This window comes from Homalodisca vitripennis, chromosome 2, assembly GCF_021130785.1.
Source record: "Homalodisca vitripennis isolate AUS2020 chromosome 2, UT_GWSS_2.1, whole genome shotgun sequence".
NCBI classification, from domain to species: Eukaryota; Metazoa; Arthropoda; class Insecta; order Hemiptera; family Cicadellidae; genus Homalodisca; species Homalodisca vitripennis.
Genome location: NC_060208.1, coordinates 99,027,443 through 99,052,666, shown reverse-complemented (window position 1 = coordinate 99,052,666; position 25,224 = coordinate 99,027,443). Strand labels below are relative to the sequence as shown.

The window sequence follows — 25,224 nt, the reverse complement described above, 5'->3', positions numbered from 1 at the left end:
AAAGATAAAGGAATTATAGTTACAGCCAGATATCGTTGGTCTAAAGTTAACATACTTACAATAATTGTATTATTAAGTCTCCTCGCTAACGAAAAGAATGCATGGGTTTTTTATATAATTTTATTGTTATTACCGGTATTTCATTTGTGAAAGGTGATTGGAAACGGACTATCGTAATTTATTTATATTTTTAATGCAAGTGCTTAATAAAACATGTTCGCAGAATGTTGAATTAGCTACTTAAAGAAAGATTTTGATTTACTGACAAAAATAACCGAAATTTAAAACTAGATTTTTAAATTCTATATTGTAAAATTTAACTTATTTCATCTTGGCTTTCTATTTTGGAAAAAACATCAACCAAATTCATTAAAAGATATGTTATGTAATAAATTCTGACATTTTTTGATAAATATATCAAAATAAATAGTATTTATTACGGAATTTACTAGTTTGATTTAAACACAAAATATTACAGTTGTTCTCATATATTATCATAAAAATCTGCTGTTATTCAAACTTTGTTTGGATTTTAAACTTGAATTTGCTTTATTATTTACACACACAAAATTAAGTGGGTAGGAGGAACGATCTAGAACATTGTATAATCTTTTGCACTTTGATTTGTACTCATCTATCTCATCTATCAGTTTTTTTTTTTTTTTTTTTTTTTTTTTAATTCGTAGACATTTTATTAAAGTAATAATATTTTAACCGTACTCTCAAACTGAGTTATATAACTGAAAAGCGACGCTGTGACAAAAACAGATGAATACCTGTGAATTCCTGGAATTCTGGTAGATAAATGAAGTGTTTTTATTTGAAATGCCTCTCTACTTTCATAAGGGGTTCAACGCCCTTGCCCGTCGCAACAGCCAGTCAGTCTGTCGATGGTTCCGAGAATAGAACTGAAAGCTCTTATTGAATTTTAGTTCATCACCACAAATTACAACGAGTGAATGTTTTGGAATCAATTATTTAGAACAAAGGATATTGAACGACTGCTGTTCAAAAACAACAATAAGGCTTACTTTCCTGACAATGTTACTCACTAGTTTACTCACAGAACTTATATAATGAAAGTCTTTAAAGCAATTCATGATACGTATAAAATGCGTGGAACATATTAAAATATTTAAAAATATATATATATATATTAAATTAAAATATTTATAATCAGGGCGAAGTTTTTAAAATAATATCCAAATAAATATTAATACAACCTTACATAATTACCTAATTACTCCAGGTTACAAAACTCCTTTAGTATTAAAATAAAATTAACATCAACGCCATACAAATGTAAATATCAAAATATTCATTCATTCAAGCTGAAGAACTAGCTCTGCAAGAGAAAGGACCAAGACTCCGCCTATGGAAATATTTGACCAAAACAGGCACATTGATAGAAGATTTGGAACTATAAACATGACAGATTTCTACTTATAATGTTGGACGATATACAGAGTGTCCCACGAAGAGGTTTAAATCTTTTATTTTATATTATTTGCCCATTTATGCACCGAACATTTTCAATCTCTGCACAATTAATAAAGTAGGATTTAAACATATTCTGTGAAAATTAAAGGCCTCTAACAAGTAGAAACAAAATGGTGACATATTGAAAAGTTAACTATTTTGCTTCCTATAAAAATTCATTTCGTGAATTACCTGATTTTATTACTGCATTGCAGTTTTAAAGAACAGCTGTTTAATAACAACGCTCATTGTTGAAAACAGCTGTTTGATTGAAGAATATTGCTTGTGTTATAAAGTCATAACCTAACCTCCTCCATTACGGTTTTACTGATATTGAAGTTCGGGAAATGGCTTTTAAAGTTGAACAAAAAGTGAACTGTTCTGCATGGGCTACTACTTTCGCAACATTACAGAAGCAGATATACAATTACAGGTTGTCTACCCAGGAGTTGAACCACCTAGCAATCAAATAATAACTAAGTGGAAAAATCTTTTGTTAGAAAATGGAAGTGTCGTAAAAAAGTACTCTAGAGGATCAAATGAGGAAAGAGAAGTACTAGTATGCGAATCAATGCTCCGCTCTCCAGGTAAACCGAAATCACTAAGAAAGATTGAACTTGAAACTGGTGTTCTAGAGTCCTCAGTACAGAGAATAATTAATAAAAACAAAATTAAATTTTACAAAAAACACCTAGTTCATAATCATCTTGAAGATAATCCGGACACGAGATTGGAATGTTGTTCTCGTATCACTGAGTTTCATGAGCCAGATCTTAATTGGCATACTGAAATTGTTTTTTTCAGACGAGTCCACTTTCTACCGCAATGGAGGTCATTGTAATCCAATTTCAATTGTTGGGGCTAGTCTTCTATGCTGTAAATAGGCATAATTGTAATTATTACAACACCGGTAATCCACACATTCTTGAACAAACTCTACTCAAATCAAAAGGAATTACTGTTTGGGCAGCTGTCAGTTGTAATGGGGTGCTATATTACGACATTTCAGACAGTACAATGACTGAGAATAGGCATGAACTACGAGCTACGACAACAGGATTTACAAACTGCACTTTTGAAACAACCAAACCTGTGACTTTGAACATTCAAACTCGGAAGCTTGTGATCTGATTGAGATAATCCGTATGCAAGATAGGTACAAGTGTACTGTTTTTAACAATGGGATTTTAGAATTATATGGAAACAAGTTGTTATTAAATTACCATCTCACTTTTATTCTTTACCTGGCGGTTTAGAAAATCGGGCTGTTCTCGTTATTATCTTAGACGTGTAACTTTGTTAATCATTATTTAAAATGTAAAATTTATAAACAGATTTAATTTTTAATAAGTTTACACTTTTTGACTGAAGACTAGTCTTGAAATTTCTTGTGGAAAATTATCTCTATAATTATTTTTGTCCTATAGCTGGTTCATTTTTGTCCATCTTTGTCCTGTTTTTGTTCTCAGGACTTGGTATTGGAGAGTAAAGAATTTGTAGAGAAGCTTCGAGGTTGATTCCCCAGACACATTCTTCTGATTGAGGACAGGATGAACAAACCAAAAAGTCATCTCAGCTATCTGTCACGTAAATCATATAAGCGTGTCAAGTAATATTTCGCAAGCCTACAGCAAACTTGATCGATATAACACTTCATTTGAGATCTGAATCTATGAGTGCCAAGACGGTACGTTAAGCCACGAAACCAACATTGTCAACATAGTATGCAATATCAATAACATCCATACAATGTATTTGTTAGTGGTTGCTTTTATGACGAGTAGACGTATTGTGATCTGTATATTTAGTTCGGGTTGTAATAATTAGTGCTAGTTTTAAGAGCGTATTATACAGATATTGTGCATGGAGTTGACAACCCTTTATATGCATGACATGGTTGTTAACCTTAGATTGTAGATATGGGTTACGTTTTCACCTGTGAAAAAGATCAGATTGCAGATCTAGAAACGTAGTGTTTTGTATCTCTAAACGATGATAGATGTCCGGATAGTATCATGCAATATTTATAAACACGTCATGCTGAGGACGGTACTGCATCTTTTACCGACCGTTTTCTTAAAACTGGTATTTTTGGGTTTATGATACATTTTACTAAAACCTATCTCTTATACCGTTTTGTAATTTAGCTACTTATACTTTTAGAAATGTAAAGATTTATAGCGTACGCCATGTTGACATGAGGGAATGTGTTTTTTTAATACTTACTGACCATCGTATCCCACCTGCTTAAATACAATTAAGAGTTCATATTGTATAACTGTAACTGTATAACTGTAAATATAAAGTGTTGACAACTTTCGAGTACATAATGTATTCACAGTGCAACTATTACAGTCACAGTCGCTCCACGCGAGTCAGCCAGTCTATGGCTGAGGAGGATCCCGGTTTGTGTGGAAAATCTTCGTCTTTATCTCAAAAGTTCAGCAATTAGGTATCGCCCCTTCATAACCTCTGGCTGAATCAACATATCACTGAAAGCTAGATTAGATATTACACAAAACCGATAATGTATACCCATCATTACTACTTCTCATCTTTACTGCCCTTTCTAGGTCGATTATCTGTAAATATCATCAGCACTGATTGCAGTACCGTTTTAGTGGTCATAAACTGATAACAGAGAGAGAGTTCTTATCTGTACCAGCTGTTGCCGCACTGCATTGTGGATAGCCAATGGACCGTGGAGTCCGTGTGAATGGCTACAGTCTATTCGGCAAAGGATGGACCCAGCTCGACATATAACAGCGTAATGCCCCCTCTTCATTAGTCACGCCCGATGTCAAAAACATGCCTCATTTTGATCAAACATTCAATATGTTACAAACTGCAGGTTTAACGAAAGTCTACAATTATTCCGAAACCTACTATGCTAAGTAGGCTGCTTAGTCTACAATATAAAAAAGTATTCCACTTATTTTTACATTATTTATAATGTACAGAATATTACACAAGAATAGGTCTTTTATCCTTCCTATGGTTTAACTTAAATATGCTAGTCTATCTTCGAGGTGTTTAAGTATAAGGGTCTACAGATTCACCCACACAGTTGCATAAGAAATAAATAATATTTCCTAATTTATTAAATTAATTTGATTCTAAAAATTGAAGTCACAAAAATGTTATTTTGTAGCCAACATCTTACATGTACCGTTTTTCAATCGCCTTTATCAATTGAGAAAAGAAAACCACTGAAAAATATCGCTTCTAGAAATTACAGTACAAATTCAAAAGTTATAAAAGGATTTAAAAATAACGAGTAGCAAAAATGTCCCGGGGTGGTTGAAAACTGACAAAGTATTGATTTTGAACTTGGTTCAAAGCTAAAACTTGTTCAATCAAAACTTCCAACCACCTTTTCATCAGCTCAACCTGTGAACTTTTACTTTTCCCAGAACCCCAGTCAATAGGGATCAATACAGAATATTATCATTGCATACGAACGTTTCCATTTTAAAACACTGTTTTTTTCGTTGTCCTGCATTAACTTTGTTACAATTTGTACCTCTAGAAAAAGTTATGAATGTCTTTTCTCGTATAGAACGTTCGTACAAAGTGATGACGTAATTCAATCTAACAGTATAACACACAACACTACCGATTATTAAGACCTTACTAACAGGTTGCTTATGTAATCTTGTAGAGCACCGAACCTGGGAAGCACTCTAAATTTTTTTTTAACCGTTAAGTTGCATAACCTGACTGTAGTGTACGTTCTGTATATACAGAGTGTTCAAAAAACTATCACGAAAATAAATCTAAATAGTCCAGGAGTCGAGGGAGAGCCTGTTTGCTTTTTATATACACAACTTAGGTGTTAGTGAAATCAGTAGAAGAACTAAAACCCTAAGAATGCAATCAATCGCAGCCACGTTAGTTTTTTAGAGTTAAAAACGGATGGATACCAAAAAGGGTTAAAAATATTAAAAATACTTTCTTTAGATCTCAATGTTTTTTGCAACCGTCAGGTACTTTATATCAACATCAACTAACCATATAAATACTAACTTTTTGACATAAAGTAGCGACTTTAGCCTCTTTACCTGCGTGTATGTAACAGGCATCGCTGACAATGCAGGCAAAATTCCAAGTTTATAGCTTATTCATTCTACAGACCTCATGCGGACAAATAGACAGAAAAATATAGAAAATAAATTATCACGTCCCTCAGCAGAAAAAGATGTTTTTAAGTAAGCTTCAATGAAAATCAGCCAAAGTTCATGTTTGGACATCCACCACCATAGAACTCATTCTTATCTATATAGAAATCAAGTTTTATGCAAAATTTAACGTCTATAGGTCAGGTTATTTTCTAGATAACGTTTGGACAGACAGTGGAAAGAGATGGAATAGCCCCTTGAGAAATAGGCTGAGCGTTAGCAAAGTAATTATTTATGTACCTGACAATTGCTTTTAAGTTTGTCAACCTACTAAAAATACAATCTGAGAAATCATTTATTGTTTATTATTTTTAACCCCTTTCGACGCTTCTTCTTCTGCCGATTTCACGAAAAACTGAGTTGTCTGCTATACAAAGCAAACTGTCTCTTGGCTCACTGACGATCAAAAATTAATATTTAATCGACTTACCGGTGTTACTGTTAACCACAATTGAGCGCTATTTGTAACCCTTCTTAGGCTCAGATAAGCGTAAAATGCTGGTCAAGGTAACAAAACAACGAAAGGGAATGTTAAATAAACATTTCGGACTGATGATTGGAATTCGAGATACTTTTGGTTGGTATTAAAAGTGAAAATATTCCACAGAAATTACCAACAAAGCCGAAAACTCCCATAGTTCGGGTAATTTCCAGGTTCTGTTATGATGAAAAATACATTTTTATGGACTAAAAAAAGTGTTAATAATTACGTAACAGTGAAAATGTTTCGTAGCATGATCATTCCACCTGAAAAAGATACAATGTTCGGGCAATGTTACAACTATTCTAAAATCAGCTATTATGGACACAATTTTATGGATCATCACAAGTTTTGATGGATACAGGTACATACCTTGCCCGCGATGACAGCCTGTACAGTGAGCACCTGGGCGGGCTTATGGTACTCCAAGACCTCCCCCGGCAGAGCATGGCCTACCCCTGGGTCAAACCATATCAGCTCCCCCTGTAACACAAAGCAGCAGCGTTAGTTATACCATGTGAATCACAGCGGATTAACATACACATATAAAGGAAAGTTAATCTTTGCGAACATTTTAAATTAAATTCGTGTCCTTTATTCAAAATTAACACATTCTCAAATTCCTCTTTGAATCTTTTCTTCCTGTTATAGTTATAATAACAATGATTATTGTTATAGTTTAATCAATCTTGTGTAGGTTATTTTTTTATCGGTTTCAGGATCCATGACATATATTCATATTTTTACATTTTTAATTTGAAATTATCCTTTAAATTAACTTGTTTAATGAAAAAACGATTGACTCAAAAAGTGAAAAAACGAAACTAATTTTTATAAAGTTTAACCATCAGTAATGCCATGAGTATTAAATGTTACGGTTAATCAGCAATTTATTATAACGTTTTATTTTAATTATCCTACATGAGTCAGATTTTACAACTTCTCATGGAAATAACTATGATTTAGTGTTATTAAAATGAATTAAATGAACGTAATCCCGCAAACCACTTAAGTCCAATAACTGTCGTTTAAAATTTATACAAGCATTAATATAATATTTTATAAAATGTATCAGCATAACTGATATATGATTTGCAGAGAGTTTGATCCGGATAAAACTTGCTAAGTAGGTGTCTTATGAAAACCTGTGTAATTTAAAACTGCGATGTAGCCGTAGTATAACTTAAAATGAAAATAATGTGGGTAACTATTAACTCCACGCTCGCTCTCTCTGTAAGATAACTAAGGTAAAAACTAACTGTAAGGTAAAAAAAGGATTTGTTATGATGTATTTTCAGGATAAAGCAACAACAATGCGACACAAAACGTTGCCACACAAGCGACAACGGGTTAATGTATCACAAGTGATGTAACACACCGTCGGATTTAAAATATGTCACAGGAGTGTATTGGATTCCTGGCCGTTGAGTAGGCCTCAAAGTGTTTAAATTAAATTCCACAGTCAGTGAATATCCGATCTATCAATGCGCGTATTTATCCCATAAAGATCACATATTCCTCACTTAGTAATAATTCCGGGAAGCAAGTTTTTTATAGCATCGTAAATGACTATAGTAATTTTATCTCCCAGATCTTCAGAATCTTTCTTTCATGAATGGATATTTCATAACTGTATTAAAACAATGGCTAAAATTATGAAGAGAATAATTGGAAATTACCTTCTAAATCGTTAAGAGAATTGTGTTGGATTTGTGCTTTGACATGATGTGGCATAATGTGTTCTAACCATTTTAAATAACGGTTGTTGGAAGATTACATAGATTACATTATATAGATTGACTGCGGTAGATTTTGACATCTCATTTTCCGCACTTTATCAAAACTTAGAAGTAAACAAGAGTTATTAAAATATTTACTTAGGAATTATTAGGATCGCGCCTGTGCTTGAGCTTCAAGATGAATTGTTTTATGCATTAGCGGAGTTAAACCGAACACTGCCAAAAACTCTCTACACCAAGCGCTGTTTTATCGACGTTCTAAAATTAGCTGATTCTTGGAATCTACCCTGCGAAGCGACTGAGTGGTGCTTCAATATTCATTAAATCTCTGGAATTAAATAGCTTCAAAAACGTTATAACAGATTTATTAATGCTTCCAAAAACAAGGCGCACTTGAAAGACGTCGGAAAGTTAACGCTGGAATGAAAATTAACTATATAGAACATATATAAATACATATAACACAACATACATAACATAGTACTTAATTTATTACACAAATAACCTGTGCTTACAATGAATTGCTTCTGTTTTCAAAACGTGTTTTATCTACAACAAAAAGGATACAGCCATGGTGACTTGTAGGGCTCCACCGTACCTCTGGGAAACTAGAATCTGATTCTCTCACCAGCCAAAATTTACAAACCTATAGTTGGAAACGTTTCATTGACAGTTTACTATTTATTTTTCCACATGGGATGAATAGTTAACAACATTTTTAGCATATTTAAAGTAATTAAACAAACAACAATTTACATTTGAAACGTCTCCTAGATAAGTAACATCTTTAGATATGTATTGTAGTATTTATTGAAAACGAACATTAAAAAAAAAAATACGAGAAACTAACGGTTGCTTCGCTGTAGTTAAACTATGACAGCTGGCTTTCAGTGAACGCCAAGAATAATATACCAAAAGGTTTAGCTCACAGAACTCAAACACTTTATAGCAACACAACAGACTTGGACAAATATATTGATGATGAAGTGAACGCATTCTTAAAACGAGGTTGTTAAAACGAGGAGAACTTAAAACCAAGAAAAGGGCAACTTATTTAAAGAAAGCCCTAAACAATTCTAAATTTGAGACAGCGATCTAAAGCAATAATCCAATACCACCCAATAATTATATAAGTATAGGATTTAATACGCTTTACAACTATAGTTCAACTAATGAATGATAACTACACAATAACTCCTAGAGTAATCAAAAACCTCCAATTGGTAAATATTTATTGGCCAATCCTAAATTACTAATTAAAACACTGAAGACAAATCGTAACAAAAATAAAAATGATAGCATCCATGTAACAACCCCAGATGTTTTGATTTGTATAATATTGTCGAGTTCACCAGTAGCAAAAGAGGAAAGGCATAGCAACTATCATGGCCAACTTTTCTTGTGAATCTAACAGGTAATATAGTTTTCTCATCAATTCCTACTTAGTTATAGTTGAGTTTCTTGTGAGCGTGTTGTTATGTATCGCTCATAATAAGCATTTAATCTCGCTTCGCGTCCCCTCTTGTGATTCGTTTTGTTATCACATTTTAGTTTGATCTAAGTTTATACATGTCTACTCTACGGTATATTTGAAACAGAACAAGCCTATTCCTAATTGGAAAATTCCTCCGACTACGCCTCACTAGTCTTAAGTTGCGAAAAATCATATCTTGGTCTCTAAAGTTGCTGTACGGAAAAATAAATGTTGTTAATTGAAAGAGCCTGTTAACTGTTATTACCTGTTCTGTGAAAACATTGTTTGTGACATCAAAAGCATTGGTTTAATTTTTATATATATATATATAATATAAATATATATATATATATATATAAATCACTTTTGATATTATATATATGCATATATAAAATCAAAAGTTATTATTTACAACCTGTTTAATTTAAGAATGTAATAAGTAAATACTATATACAAAAACATATACATTAACAATTAAAATATAGTTTGCTGTTAACCATTGTTAACGCTAACGAAATTAATTAAGAGGTAGCTCCAGGATAGCAGTTTGGTAAGTATGTACACAGTTAATGGAATTACTTCAACTTTAGAGGCTAGTGGGATTGAAGCCAGGATAATTTCATCGTTTTAGATTATTTTTAAAACTATGTTAATTTGAGTTTATATGCTAAATTTCAGTTAGATCGAGTCATGAAAAGTGGTTCAATTTACGTAATGTATCATGACAATATGTAAACAGAGAGAATTGGCTAGCTAATAGAAACTGAAAGATGTGATTTTCCAAAATTAATGTTATGTAAATATTGTTCACCAGATTATATTGTATGGAGTTTAAATATCTTGAGAACAAAAATAAATATAATATAATACACGCATCATGCAAGATCTAAATCATAATGATACTTAAAAAACAGATTAAAGCTATTCAGCAAGTGCATTAAAATTTAGATGCGATCTATCTCAGAACACTTGAACAGTTACACGATTTGATATTTTTAGCTCTTTATCAAATTCTACTTTGTCAATAAAACATAACAGTAAAAAAGAAAAAAATATTCTCATATAAATACATCTGGAAGAGATATTTTGTTAATATCATATGTAACCACTATTTATTTACCTCAGTTTAATCATTTCTTTTTATTATACGTAATTTATGCACACGAAGAAGATTTTGACTTCTAATCAATAATAGTACAAAATATTTTTTTTAATCATTATCACTATATTTCGGGAAAAAAGACTTCGTACGTCCTCCATTCAAAGACCCATATATCTAGTAAGGGTTACAAATATGCTTTTTTCTAGCATGCCTTTTGGAGACTACAAAAATCCATCTTCACGGTCTTGAGTTTTGTTATGGAAATTTATATTTAAGGTACATATCCCTTATTGGAAGTCGTACACGACTCGCTATGAAAAGCCAAAAGAAGTGTGTTACAGAGATGCGAGGGCTTTTGTTGTTACAACAAACCAAACCACCTCCTCTTTATGTTTACACGTTCTACTCTCTCAGACATCTGTGATCAGACCCTCTAGAGCTTTATTCTGCTACGTGATAGGCACTATATCGAGGGATGTTTTTCTTTCATCACCAGGGGCTACGCTGATGGCCGGAGGCATATGTGGGTAAGTTGAGATACGAACGTAACCCAAAACCCATTCTTGTAAAACAAGGTAAAAACTATATTTGCTCAAAATATAACACCTTAATTATCAAATATCAATAAAAAGTTTTGCGTGGTTTGGCTAATTAAACATATTCGAGATTCATGACCGTCAAATTGATGACCTCTTTTCTAAATCTTATTTAGTTGCCTATGGGATTACGCCCCCCCCCCTAGTGTTCACGTGGAGTATATTTCCTGAAGAATTGCAACAGTAGACTTCATAAATTTGCATTTCTCTTGAAGAACCTCCTCCATAACCTCAGAGATGATAGAGTAAGTTTATCTCGTGTTGTCAGGGCTCCAAATGATAGTCCGTAGCAAAGCCTTTTCAACATGACATGGAGAAAATAGACGGAAACGTTTGCAGAGTTAGTGTTGTTACAATAACTATCACTTTCTTCACAGGTGCTAGGGAACATTTTGGTGTTCATGATGGGATTCCAGATGATCGTCCGTGTGTGCCCCATACATTCAACACAGTGATACTATGATGAAATGTTTCTCTTAGTTTAGTTTAGGAAGTTTTGATAATATAAGAGTTTTATTATTATATTGTATCAGTTATATTATAGCTGGTCATAAAAGCAGTTGAAGTTTCAAACCAACACGCGTTGTTAATGCAAGAAAATTCAAATTCTAGCTTCCACTGGAGTTTTTGTAACAAATCTTACCTCAAAACTATTTTTATTAACCTTGTAATTAATTATGGATACCATAACGATTGTTTGGTAGAACAAGATGTTTTTCCCACCGCCACACTCTCCAGTGCCGGCCAGGAGAGGAGAGAGGCGCGATCCTGGCCGAGGGAAAGGTGGTGAGAATCGGTGCAGGGGAACTTGCTTTTTGTATCACTGAAGAAGCAGAGGCCGTTTACACGCACAATGGTCCTATCCTGCGTATGCAAATCAGGAGAGGTGCAGCTGTGATCGAGGAAAGGAAAGTCATGTAGGTCGGCGAGGAGGATGTCAGATCATCTCTCTCCAGGACACGATCATAGGATTTCCATAAAATACGAGATTTTACGATAATTGTACGTCCTTTATAGTTGAGGATTTAAAACACACTTTCTCCGCTTTGTCATTATCCTTTGCCTGGAGCTATTGGATTCATGAAATTCCAAGATCCCGCTGAGTAAAAGAATTAAATGTATAAAATATAAAAAATCTATCAAACATTAATCGTATAAAAATCAGTCGTGGTACAAGAAAAGTTTCATTTTAGAGAATTATCCGTTTGATACCGAGAATGACTAATGTAAATGGATAGAACATAAGTGACTTCAGTACCTTAAATACCAAACTGGTAGTATGTAAATTATTGTGGTTGCCACAGTCTTTACACTGATTTTAAATTTTAGTTAATTGAAAATCATAAAACTTTAGTAAAGATATAACATTAAAAACTGACATGAGTCTGGGGATAAAAGCTTCAAAATATTTTATAATTCCCTGGTATCCAACAACATTTACGTATTTAGCTAAACTGGTTATATTAGATTCCTTAAATTCGTTTTATCCGCTTAAAAATTTCAGTAGATACTAAACAAAGGGAGATCAAACCAATTCCTGAACTCATGATTTCGCTTGCGCTAATTATTTGAAGATAAATCATTTTAAATCTTTATAGTTCATGTGATTTATTAGATTTCGAACTCCTTTCTGGAGATTTTCTGTTATGATTTAAGATACAAAACTTCTCAATATAAATAAATCGATACCACGGAGCATCGAAGGGCCCAACAGAACGCAAAAAAGTCTTTATACCATTTGCTGCCCTCTAACCTTTACTTCCCATAATCAATAGAAGCCATTCTTGGACCCTAGGTGCCAGAGTTATAATCTCTACAATTTTTCTAAACAGCGTTATCGCATAAATGGAGAGACAGACAACAAAACGATTTTAAGAAGGCCCTTATTAATAAAACATTTAACGGAGTCTCCAAGAATTCAATTCTACTTAGGAAAATTTAATAAAAGGAATTAGAGTGAGAAATTCTTTAAAGAAAAAAAATATATCTCTAGGGCAATTTTCATTTCCAAGAATCCGCCGACGAATCCAACTTTTAAAGCTGAAACCGACTGTAGAACGAGATAAGTTTATCTCGGTTGGAAAACGAAGCAGGGATTTCTTAGAAATACACTCGAAAGGAATTAATACCGAAGAGCTTTCCCTTCAAGAGAACTTTAAAAGTAAGAGTTTATCCTCTGATGAAACGGACAATCGTGTTTTCTCCTTAGTTCACTCACACACTAAAGTTACCACAGCCGAATAAAATACATTCTTGTTGAAGTTCACTACTAACGATTGATGAATTGAAAGGACAACATGATTACAGACATTTCAAATAGTCTTTATGACGTTTCGAGATCTAGTACCTGCTTTCTTCTTCACGTGTTACACAAAAAAATAAAAGTGTACAGGAATATAACAAGCAGTAAATATAACTACCGTTGTAGAACTTATCGCCACAAAAACATAAAAAGTAATACTCACTAGAACAATTATTTATAGCACGATCTGAAGGCGTAGCAATGCTACTGATGAGACCTAGCGCAAAATAGGAGAATTCTGTTCACTGAGATGAAGTACTATCCTAAGTGAGACGTCTAGGTTTGGATTGTCTTTGGTAATTATTCTTGTGTTCATACAAAATAGGAGAATTCTGTTCACTGAGATGAAGTACTATCCTAAGTGAGACGTCTAGGTTTGGATTGTCTTTGGTAATTATTCTTGTGTTCATACAAAATAGGAGAATTCTGTTCACTGAGATGAAGTACTATCCTAAGTGAGACGTCTAGGTTTGGATTGTCTTTGGTAATTATTCTTGTGTTCATACAAAATAGGAGAATTCTGTTCACTGAAATGAAGTACTATCCTAAGTGAGACGTCTAGGTTTGGATTGTCTTTGGTAATTATTCTTGTGTTCATACAAAATCGTAAAAATCGTACGTTGAAAATATACACTTGAAACTCGAAATCAAACACAAATCAAAAACTTAATATGGAGATTTTTTTTGTTAAAAAGGTACAATTTTTTGTTGCCAGTATTCTTCACTAAGTCTTTTGATTTGTTACCTTACTTGCACACTCAAGTGTTAAGGTTCGACACGTTAAAAGACAGAGAAGATACCAGATCTAGAAACGTCGCGACGTGTTAATGAAATGAAAGTTTATGGGATATAATACAGTATGATTAAAAATAAATGTATCTTTATGAACTTTCAAAACCACGTAAGCAATAAATCAATTTAACGAAGTATAAAAACCCGGACATAACGTAAAAAAACTCTTTACAACCAATCTAACAAAGACACGTTTTACCATGTCAATGATTATATGTCATGATTGTACTCAATTTGTTCAGATCATGTCATCATCGTTACCCAAAAAAATATGAGAACACGGTAAAAAAGACTACAGTTACCATTTTAGTTGTAAATCCTTCTTGATGGTTGGCAACAAATAAACTTTAATTAACTACCTGACGGCGGTTTTAATGTCTGCCTATTCAAAAAACAACCTTTTGATATTTTTAACCTCGTTGATTCTGTTCCATTTCGTCCTGCACCAAGATTAGCGCGGTTGTCGATCGATTTCTTTCTTGGAGGAAATTCTTCTATCGATATCAGGAACTTTCGGTTGTGGGCACATACATTACAAATTGGCCCTCAGCTCTTCGACTAACAAAAAATCACATAATTTGTTTAAGAAACCTCCATATATATCACATAATCACAAAAAAGGCCATTCTTTACACACTATATAGTTAGTTAATGATTTTAAAATACCTCAAAATAACCACGTTATAGCCCTTTTGATCAATCCCATGCCGTACTGCATTTATAGTTCAAATGTTACATTTATGAAACCAACCATTTTAATATAAATTATACACTTTGCAAACGTATCATTTTAAACATTTAATTACTGTATAATAGCGAAGCAACTATAAATTTCCGTCACACTAGGGGTTGTCGCTTCATTGTTTTACGATATGGGGTTGATATTTTACATTCATAAACTATTAACACAATTAAATGTTTTTCTCTTTTTCAAATATATATTATTATTTTTTTATTATTTTCAGCTACGAGTTCCATTTGAAAGGTTTTCATTTTTCTCTTTGTTTTTCTCGTTTCTAAAATTCCACGAACATAACAATTTCTAGAATTGTCGTAAATTTATGTGCTCGCCTCATTTTGGCAAAAATTACATTATAAATGAAATGCCGATAAATCGCCTTGCCCGTATATTTATAATTAGAATGATCAAGATGTACAGCATCGATAAATACGGTGTTGTGATCAAAGCCTTGTTACAAATTACGCACAGCAGGTATTACATTGTACAGAAATCCTGAAATTGTTACTAATTATTATAACGATGTACTCCACTGATGTAAAGGATTCCCGGTATCGCATGTTGACTACCTAAGCACCACAACAGGCTCTTGCTAACTCTCTAACTAGAAATCAATTACGACACAAACGCTTTCGGCATATCTTACAGCTATCGAAGTTTCCGTAATTAAATAACTTACTAAACTGAAGCTCCGCTTTCCTCGTATGGCTCGTATTACAAATATACGCGTGACCTGTTTCAGATGGTGCAATCAGTTTGTGCTATTTATGACATACGATACATTTTTAGAAAACTTCCCTGAAGATGAAAACTAGTTTTTCACGAAAAATAAAGGCATTTATAGTGGGAAATTTGTGTAACCAGGCCCTAGAACAAGGACTCTTGAACATTTTACAGAATTTACAACATCATACAAAGACGTGTTTTAATGATTTACCTGTATAACCAAAAGAAATTATAATTTTATACACAAAACGTTATTTCTTTCACTTTCATATCACCTACTTTAGTAAATTATCCTCATGTTCACCCTGATTCCTAAATCTCACTATTTTCTATTTTAAATACCTACAATTTTCCTGTGGAGAGATAGTAAAAAGGTTTTATATTTTGTGTCTTTAGGGAAACTAATTGTTTATTCAAAAGAAGTAACCCAATTGAGAATCGAATGCACTGGCTAATACAATTTGTCGCTGTCCTATAACTTGGACTTTAGGAGGTTAAACAAATGTTTTTTTCTAAAGTAGGTACGGCGCGAAGTGTAATATTTACTCTATGGAACGTCTAGCAACTATGATTCCAACTTGTGATTTTAAGCAATTAATTAAAACCTTGTATAAAAAAAACAACAAATATAAAAGTTGCAAAATAAAGACATTTTGTTGCGGTGTAGACTACGACTATATGAAACAGTCGAAGTGTAAAAATGTTTATATACCTTTACCCAACAGTATTTCATTTTGAGCAAACTTTTCATTTTACTCTATGAATTACTTTTCTTTTCCCAAGGAGATTGTATGTTAAGATACAATAGAGCTTTGCATTTGGAAATGAAGCGATCATCAGTCGTTTGCTAATTTAAATATGTAACTGAAAACAACAAAGCCTGTTGATGTCACGGGATTATAATTTTCATTTTTGGCTGTTTTGTTATTAATATAATTTACCGATAAAAACTGTGAAATTGCTTTCACTGGAGTCGAGTGAACATTGATTAAAATATTGGAGATTAAATTTCACAAAAACAGACAGCAATGGAAAAATAGCACAAAAAATTCGAAAACATTCAGTTCAGTATCTTATGTTTGCAAAGCGATTGAAAATAACCGAGTATTTTAATTAGTTTATGTAATTTAATTTTAAGGATTTCATCAAAAGACAAATAAATGAATGACAGTTTCAACTGAGTATAAATAAGTTGAAGAACAACACTTGTTTAAATTCTGAAAGCATAGAGTAAATTCCCTAGTTAAATGTATTATGTTTTATAATCTACGAAATGACGTGTTTTTGTGTTGATAGTGTTTTTAGTTGTTCCGATTTGATTTTTAACAATTTAAATTTATTTGGATAAAAAAATTAGAGACTTACATCAAAAGTGAGACGATTATAAAGGCGCCCTCCTGTTCATATTCTGTATTAGTATTAAACAAACAATTACATTAGGACCACCCGGTTTTCTTTACCACGAGAATTACATTTACAATAGCGACATAAAATAAACTTTAATTAAACATAGACATTCACAAACCTATTCAATCCATCCAAAAATCTAAGAATTATATCAAATTATACTGCAAAAGGTATACCGCAAAAAAAACAATCACTGTTTTGATGCCGTATAGCAGAACCCGATTTATAAATCAATAAGTTTAATTATTTTACCAGTGTATACCATATCTGACGTTTACATGAAATGATTTCTAACACATTCATGGTTTGCCACAGGTAATAAAATCAATGAAGAGCTACGTCTTTTATCTATGATAATCAATACTAAAAATCAGTAGATACCTTTACAAGATGTTTATATATACTAAACTATAATATTAAATTGCATGTAAACTACCTAATATATAGAAAATATTTTATTAAAATAATATTAAGAGAAGCATTATTATATTGCAGTTTAATGTTATATGTTTATCACCATTCAAAATGTGTAGACAAACGTAAACCATTTTTTTATCATTTCGTGATATTCCAGGCAATTTTGTTGAACTGCTAATGATGTTATATAAGTGCTGTTATATAATGAATGATAAAGTTACAATGGCAGGAATGTAAGTACAATAACTAGTGCGTATACGGATATCATTTAAATGTTGACTGGCAATGGTCTTTTTCGTAGACTAAACCAGCAAATGCTCTGTTAGATTAATTTGCGTGTTTAGTTATTCAAGAGGGTACTTACAAACTGATTCCCAAGTTCCACACAGAAGGTTTGTAGTTAATTAAAACTCACAACCTTCAGGCTTTAATACAGGAAAGTTATAGGGGTTAATATTCTTTATATTAATTTGTTACAAGATTGGCTGATAATAATAGTTTTGGCAGCTTTTTGTCACAAGCTCATGTTGTTCAAGAGGACGTGTGGAATATACTAGTACAGAGCAGACCTCCTTCTACCATTTATAACCCTGTATTACAATTACTGACGTATTAGTATTCGAACGTAAGTATAACACATCATCTTCACGTAGGTATTATATGGGGGTATGATATCGTACTGCTCTTCTTATTTCCCTTTTCTATTTTCTACCAACAGGTCATTCTTTTGAGTTGCTTGATGAAGTGCAAATGTTTATGATATATTTTGAAGTGCTTGAACGAAAATTCTTCAGTGACTATCCAAAGGTTCTACTAACCGGTTTAAGGGAAAGCTGGAGGTCCTCGCTCCCTCTGCGGTGAGACACCCTGAATACTGTCTCGCTCTGGAGTCTGTCGGTGACCAAGGTGGCGGTCACGCGGTATATGGGAGGAACAGGAGTCTCGGGAGAGGATCTGGGCCTGAACTTAGCTCTGGAGCGGAGGTCTGCAGCTGACTCCGTTTTGGACCTCCTTCTTCCCACACAGAGCGACGCGAGAGCTCCAGACCTCCTGGCGGGCGGAGAATCGTCAGCGTGGGCCACCTGGTAGTGTCCTCTGTTCGACAGCAGTTCCAGCTCGCTCCAGCGCCTCCGCAGCTTGAAGAGCCGAGGCTTCTCCAGCGGCGGAGGTGCGGAGCTGGGCGCCCAGAAGTGAGACATCCTCAGGGAAAAATCCATCTCACACTCGAGAACTCCATGTTACATCAACTCTGGACGGATCCCCGACATGCTTCCATCAAGGAAGATAATTTTTCACTTTACACATTTTCAGAATAAGAGAATTTTGAATAATTACATTACAATTAACAACAACAATTCTGCGTTTACTAGCTCTTATGAAGAACACTAGAACTTTAAACTAATCAATGATTTTCGACGCTCCAAAAGCTGACAAAATATAAAATTTTAATTTTGATTGCACGGTATCAAGTCCTTGAAACGACAATACATAATTTAATATATTTTTAACGCGTTAATGTAGGCTATTAAATATTGCAAGAGGTTTATCATATATGGAGAACTTTAAAAGTAACGGGAGCCCTGCTACTAACACTAAAGCGATGGTGGCACTGTACCAAACCTAACCTAACTTCTATCACACAATGCGCACCCCCAACAGGTCAAACTGCCTGGCACCCAGACACTGCAGCACAACACACTTCTGTCAGGACCCACCGACCCGCGCCGCCACACATACTGAGGAGGCACATACACAGTACAGTGCGGCGTACACAGCACACTACAGGTACTGTACAGGGGAGACTAAACGCATCCTCGCACTTTGTTAATTATCGTGACGCAACAATGCCTCCACTTCCGGTCTGGCTATAGTATATCCCATGGGAGATGGCCTGGATCGCAATTGTCCTAGTATCGATCATCTGCTTTTCTGTTTTAGTGGTTGTGATAGGATGGTTATTTAAAAAACGACAATTCGATCTTCCCCTCGTTTAATTTTATTGACCAAAAAAGAGGAAGTGACAATTGACAAAAGCTCCTGATCCTTTAAAGTTACACCGAATGTCCTACTGTTACCCTATCTGACACAGTAAACTAGTGTTATCCCTTTTTGAATTATTTTTTATCCTTATAGAGTTTAAATTCAAACACTCTATTTTAATAAAAATATGAAAATGATTTCTCTGTATATCCAGAAACAAAGGTTTTATTTCATATAGTTTTATACGAGACTCTTCGACAAAGCTCGCACAGAAAATCTGAAGTGTCTGTCAAACACGCCTGGTTACTAATCTTAGCCTTTGTAAAATTAAAATATGTAGGCTTAAACCGCGGGAAAGTGGTTTGATTTAAACTACATTTGTCGTTAAAATCGTCACAGGTACAAAATTACCACCACTGCTATCTGAATGGTTAGTACATTAGCTTACTCCTGGGACTCGAATTCGAATCTCAGTATAGATACGATATTTTCTCACGCTCACAATCGACCATCACAGCCTGACTAATCCCAAGGCAGAGTTTTCAGAGTCGATTAAAAATAAAACAGAACATAACCTAACCAATGCAGATGAAATGGCGAAATTGGCTGTTAACTAATTGGCTTACTTTGTCTGAATTTAGCTCGTTGGTTGCTAGGTAAGGTAACAATCAATTTAATGCAGCTTTATAAGTACGTTTCACTAAACTCAGCTTAGCAATACATTGTATCCATAAGGAAAGTATTACTTTCACGGATAGAAGACAGACCTAATGTTGTTCACAGATTACCTTTTCCGGATCAGACGGGCAGCTAAGGAAAATATGGCTGGCTATTTTTAACTTTTCAAAGTAGTTATACGATTTAGAAGCTTTTATGAGGGTTGATTTTTGATTTGAAATGTAAACTTAAACTCTTTTTAAATACCAAATAGGTGCCAATTCTTAACAGCAATATATTTCTGTAAATAATCAACTGAAATTAGAAGTCATTAAATTATTCAACAAACATCAGTGCTGTGTCACTTAACGGACTTAATTGTTTTTACCAAATTGTCTATTACTTATGCTAATCAAATGCACTAGCAAAATTAAAACACTTTTTTTAGTTTTCGACATACTTAATGTTGATATTTAGTTAAGATCTAGTTCAGCTTCCTCTGGGCGCAGCGTCTGAACTCCAACGCTGTCAGACTTGACTCACAAAAATCCACAGATACAAACTTGGCTCCTGGAACCTAGAGCCATGTCCATCAAAAAACAGATACAGAAAAAGTCGGTGATGAGAAGTTCAAAATTAACTCTATATCGGTTCGACATAAGAGACATCCAGACATCAAAATAATGTGTAATCTAGGTGAAGAGGTATTATCATTTTCTCATTAGGTGTACAATTGACTACACTTCGATGATTAAGACACGATCTCTAAGCACAGTGTACCAACCGAGATTTCTACAGATAACGTAACTATTATGGGAAGGACTGATTCTATTTGAAGGTACAAACACTCGGTTGGGGACTGGTGTTTCAATTTAGCTACTTTTCAATTATCAATCTGTCACAGTGAAACTAACAACTTTTTTTGAAAATGACACATCTTTTAGTTTCGAATAGGTACCCAAGGGAACGTAAAAGTCGAAATATGAATGTGCATGCACTTGTGAACAGCAAATTTAAAATTTAGATTTTTTTAACGCCTAAGATAATTTGGGAGTGCTGATGGCCGCGTGGTCTAAGACGTTGGACTTTGAGGCTGAGTTAGAGATCCTAGTTCGAATCCTGTCTGTGACCGTTGCACCTTTTATCAGTACCATCGAACTTGTACTGTATCGACTCTCCCCTTTATTCTGTTTGATAAGATCCTCGCACGGGCCAGTGGCCTATGAGGACGGGCAGAATAAGGCATGAAAGGAGATCGGCTTCTCCTTTTTTTTTTAAATAAAAAAAAAGAAAAAAAGAAAATAGAGAAAGATTTGTGGATTTTCTACACTCTCGTCTGTTGTACACGCTCCGATGCCCGAGATACAGCGAACTCTTAAAAATTTAATTTAAACAATTGAAACAGCAATTGAATTAGCTACTTACAAATTTGGCACGTTGGGCACGATTTAGATCATTATTTCTTTTACGATTGGTTCTGACTTTTAGAAGCATGAAATGTAGTGTAGAGAATTTAAAAATCTATTTGGAGGCTACACACAGTAGAAACTAAATTTTATTAGTGACAGAGGATATGAAATCTTTAGCTCTGGTTACTGATATGGTTATGAGGTAAGAATATATCCTAATGCAATGGGATCCGTGGAGTGGACATCATCAAAAAAACTCAATTTGCCCTGGAATACAATGTGAAATGCATTTACTCCCTTTCAAGCTCTACTACAAGAGGAAATACAGCAAAAGATTTGAAAGGAAATTGCAGTCTTTGCTTGCGTGATTACTTTTTGCTCACTTTTTCAAACTAAACTGTTATTGAATGTGTGTATAAAAGAATAATTGTGAAAAAGATCGAATTTTTTAAAACTAGCTTAGTTTACTAGAAAGAATCAATAATACGATAATTTTTTAATGATTCGGATATATGTTAAAAAGCAGACGTGGACGTGTAGTAGACACTAAATTGTGGTTTACAATTCTCAATTCATGTTATTGTTAATATAAAACGTTGTAAGTACGCTCTGTTTAAGATAACATTATATTTTGTCTAAAAGCAGCATATCCATTGTAAGTATTTTACAAAGAAGTAAATATTACATACCTTAATGCGTGATTTCAGGGTTACGCTACCTTTTTTGAGTCTTCCCACCAATGCAATGTGTAGTTAAAATATTCACATTACACTAAACAAAAAATATACAACATGTGTGTATTGTAAATATTTAAGTTTTCTTCGTGTACATGCAAATTTGTCTATGATAATTGTGAAAATATAGCAATATAGATTCTAGCCTCTTTAGAAATGACTTTAGAAACATTTCAAAAGATAATTGGAAAGATTTCAAAAGATAAAAAATAGTTGGATGTAGGACATGAACTCGAAAATGTTCTAATTGTTGTCTTATAATTTCGATCTACAAAGTGGTTGGGGTCTATTAAAGTTCATCAACTTCTCCGTATAGCATATACAGAGGATTGAACGTATCTCTTGGTTTAGTTTTTATTACAAAACCCCGTTTTTTTCATTAGCAAGCAAAAATAATTCAATATCGAGATAATAACTAGTGGGCTATGATAGTTTTAAAGTAAAAATGTGGAACACTACAAACAAAATTGTTGATTCCATGTGATCACTGGATATACATTGTTGTTAATTACCCAATAATGTCCCAGGACTAGGGGCCGAACGATGACATACTCCATAGGACGCGCACCTGGTGAAAAATCGCCAAATACACTGGAAATGAAACGCCGACGATTTAAATCGATATTTGGAAGTCGTCAGATTATAGCGTCGGTTGATGCTTTAAAACTGACACAACTTCCTTAATATTAGTGGAAATTTTCAAAACATTAGTAACATTCTATTGACAAAACAAATTAATTAATTTTTTATTTCCAAAAATATTTGTACTAATATATTTTTATAACTATATCTTTAATTTCCTTCGCGCACTGTCACACTCGATCCAATGTGTAACCGATTTAGCTCGGTTGTTCTCAAAGCAAATCGATATATCGAATATATCGATCATTCTAAAAGTCGATAAAAGGATGTATAGAAAATCGTTTACTCAATGAATTCGGTTAAGTGTTGTTGTTAGCACTGAAGGTCGATGTTTTGCAAGAGACGGCTGGCCGGGCGAGGGCACAAAACTGACCAATGGCGGCGGAGCTTCGTCTAATCAGCTTATCGAATAAACAAACCAGCAACGATTGAAAGCTAGCAGCATCATAAGCTCTGCTTTATTTGAAAATATGACTTGCCCTCTAATTAGGGAGAGGCTCTTATTATTATATCGTGAGGTAGTTTTAACCAAGTTGTGCTAATAATTCATTTTGTGTCCTCCACCAATATTTTTCAATTAATTACTTATCAGAACGGGTAGAATAAGGCTTAAAAGAGGATCGGCACCTTTTTGGAAACAAATTAACTGTCCATGTTACCTTAATATGTAAGTGACCACTGTGGCAATTTTACTCAAATTTGTCTTGTACGTTTTTTGTAGTAGGGCAATACATCCCAGATCTTTTTTATTGTTTATTTCTTCCTCTTAAGTTGTTTAAATTAAAATCCTTAATTTATGGAAAAAAATTTCTAAACAGCGAAACGATTTATACTAAACATTTAACGTTTACGATTATAAATGTAAAAGTTCTTTATATGAAAAATGACAGAACTGTACTTTGTTAATTGTACACTGCAGTTCCTAATAGTAATTTATGGTAATTATAGTTTATATATAAAAAATTATACCTAATTCAGTAGTAACATGTATCCTAAGACTAAGTTGGTCCTAACGTTACGGATAAAAAATACTTGTCTGAAGTAATATGGACAAGTTTTAAGGAGGCATACAAATCTTACTATCTATAATAACTTCCAGGTTAATAAGTCAAAAAGGTAAAATCATAAGGTTACAAATGACCCTATTTTATCAAACCATCGCGGTATACGATTACATCAGATCGTAGTCATCAACGTTTAGTTTCATGCAAATTATGTATTTAATCAAACGTTTAGGGCAAACGAGATAATTGGATATATATATATATATATATATATATATATATATATATATATATATATATATATATATATATATATATATTGATTCATCACTAGTTCCATTTAATCCTCGTATCTTCTATTAATTTATACATTCATGATATTTATTAAACTAATTACCATTCCTATGTTAGCAGCAGTTCATTTTCTGCAACATTTTGTTGACAGTATTACATTGTTTATACAATTAATACTAACTCAATAAGTAGAATTTTCACTAACTGGGGGGTATGTCAGTAACACGTACTACGCATAAACACATTTATTCTTTATACCCAGCTATAGAGGCAGCCAATTTGGTTTTAGCGTTATACGGGCAATTCTAAGCCTCATGCACTGTTACGGCCTTATTTTAGCCATAGAATTATGGAATAGTCTCATTCTAAAGATATAACTGATACGTATTCAAACGCTTTTTAGTTTTTCGATATTGTTATTGTTATTCAAAAAAATATGTCGAAATTGTTTGTACTTCATCATTTAAATACTAAAAAGCAAAAACGTAATAAGACATTTTTTAAAATTCTTACATGCGCATTAATAAGATCTTCAAAATGACACATCTCCCATAACACAACGATCTAAAACAAAAACGAAAAAGTGCTTGGGGTTTTACATTGTTCTTATGGGGGAAAAGTCAAGGTCGTTTACACCTGCCTTTTATTTTGTGTTCTTTCTTGATTCTCGATATTCATTAGTGTCTGTAATTGGTTCAACTAGTATTATCTTACTGTATCCTTATTGCACAAAATCGTAGATATCTTAATTCTGTTTGAAAATAAAGTCAATATTACGTATTAAGAATGTTAGAAAATGTTTGGACGCTGTAAAAAGGTTTGAATTTATTGTTGCGCCTTCCATAACTACGACGCAATGTTGCTGCGTATCTGCAACTACGACAGTTTCTCTTTAGTGCGGCGCTAACAACGCCCGAAACACGGCAATGTAAACCCGTTTAAAATATAAATTCATAGCTCTAATCTAATTTTTCTAAATAATATGTACAGCGAAAGGCCAATTTTGGTAAGTGTAACAAACTAAAAGAATGCCAAACCAAAAATGAATCGATGTAAAACTTTGAAATCAACA

General features: G+C 33.4%; 1 protein-coding gene across 1 annotated transcript in view; it reads right to left on the bottom strand.

Annotated features, from left to right (window-relative positions):
* LOC124354416 (unconventional myosin-XV-like) overlaps positions 1 to 25,224 on the bottom strand; it is a 204,000-nt gene that overhangs the window by 125,540 nt on the left and 53,236 nt on the right. Inside the window, 1 exon segment of the mRNA XM_046804850.1 lies at positions 6,511 to 6,621. Within this exon segment, the coding sequence (XP_046660806.1) occupies positions 6,511 to 6,621 (111 nt within the window).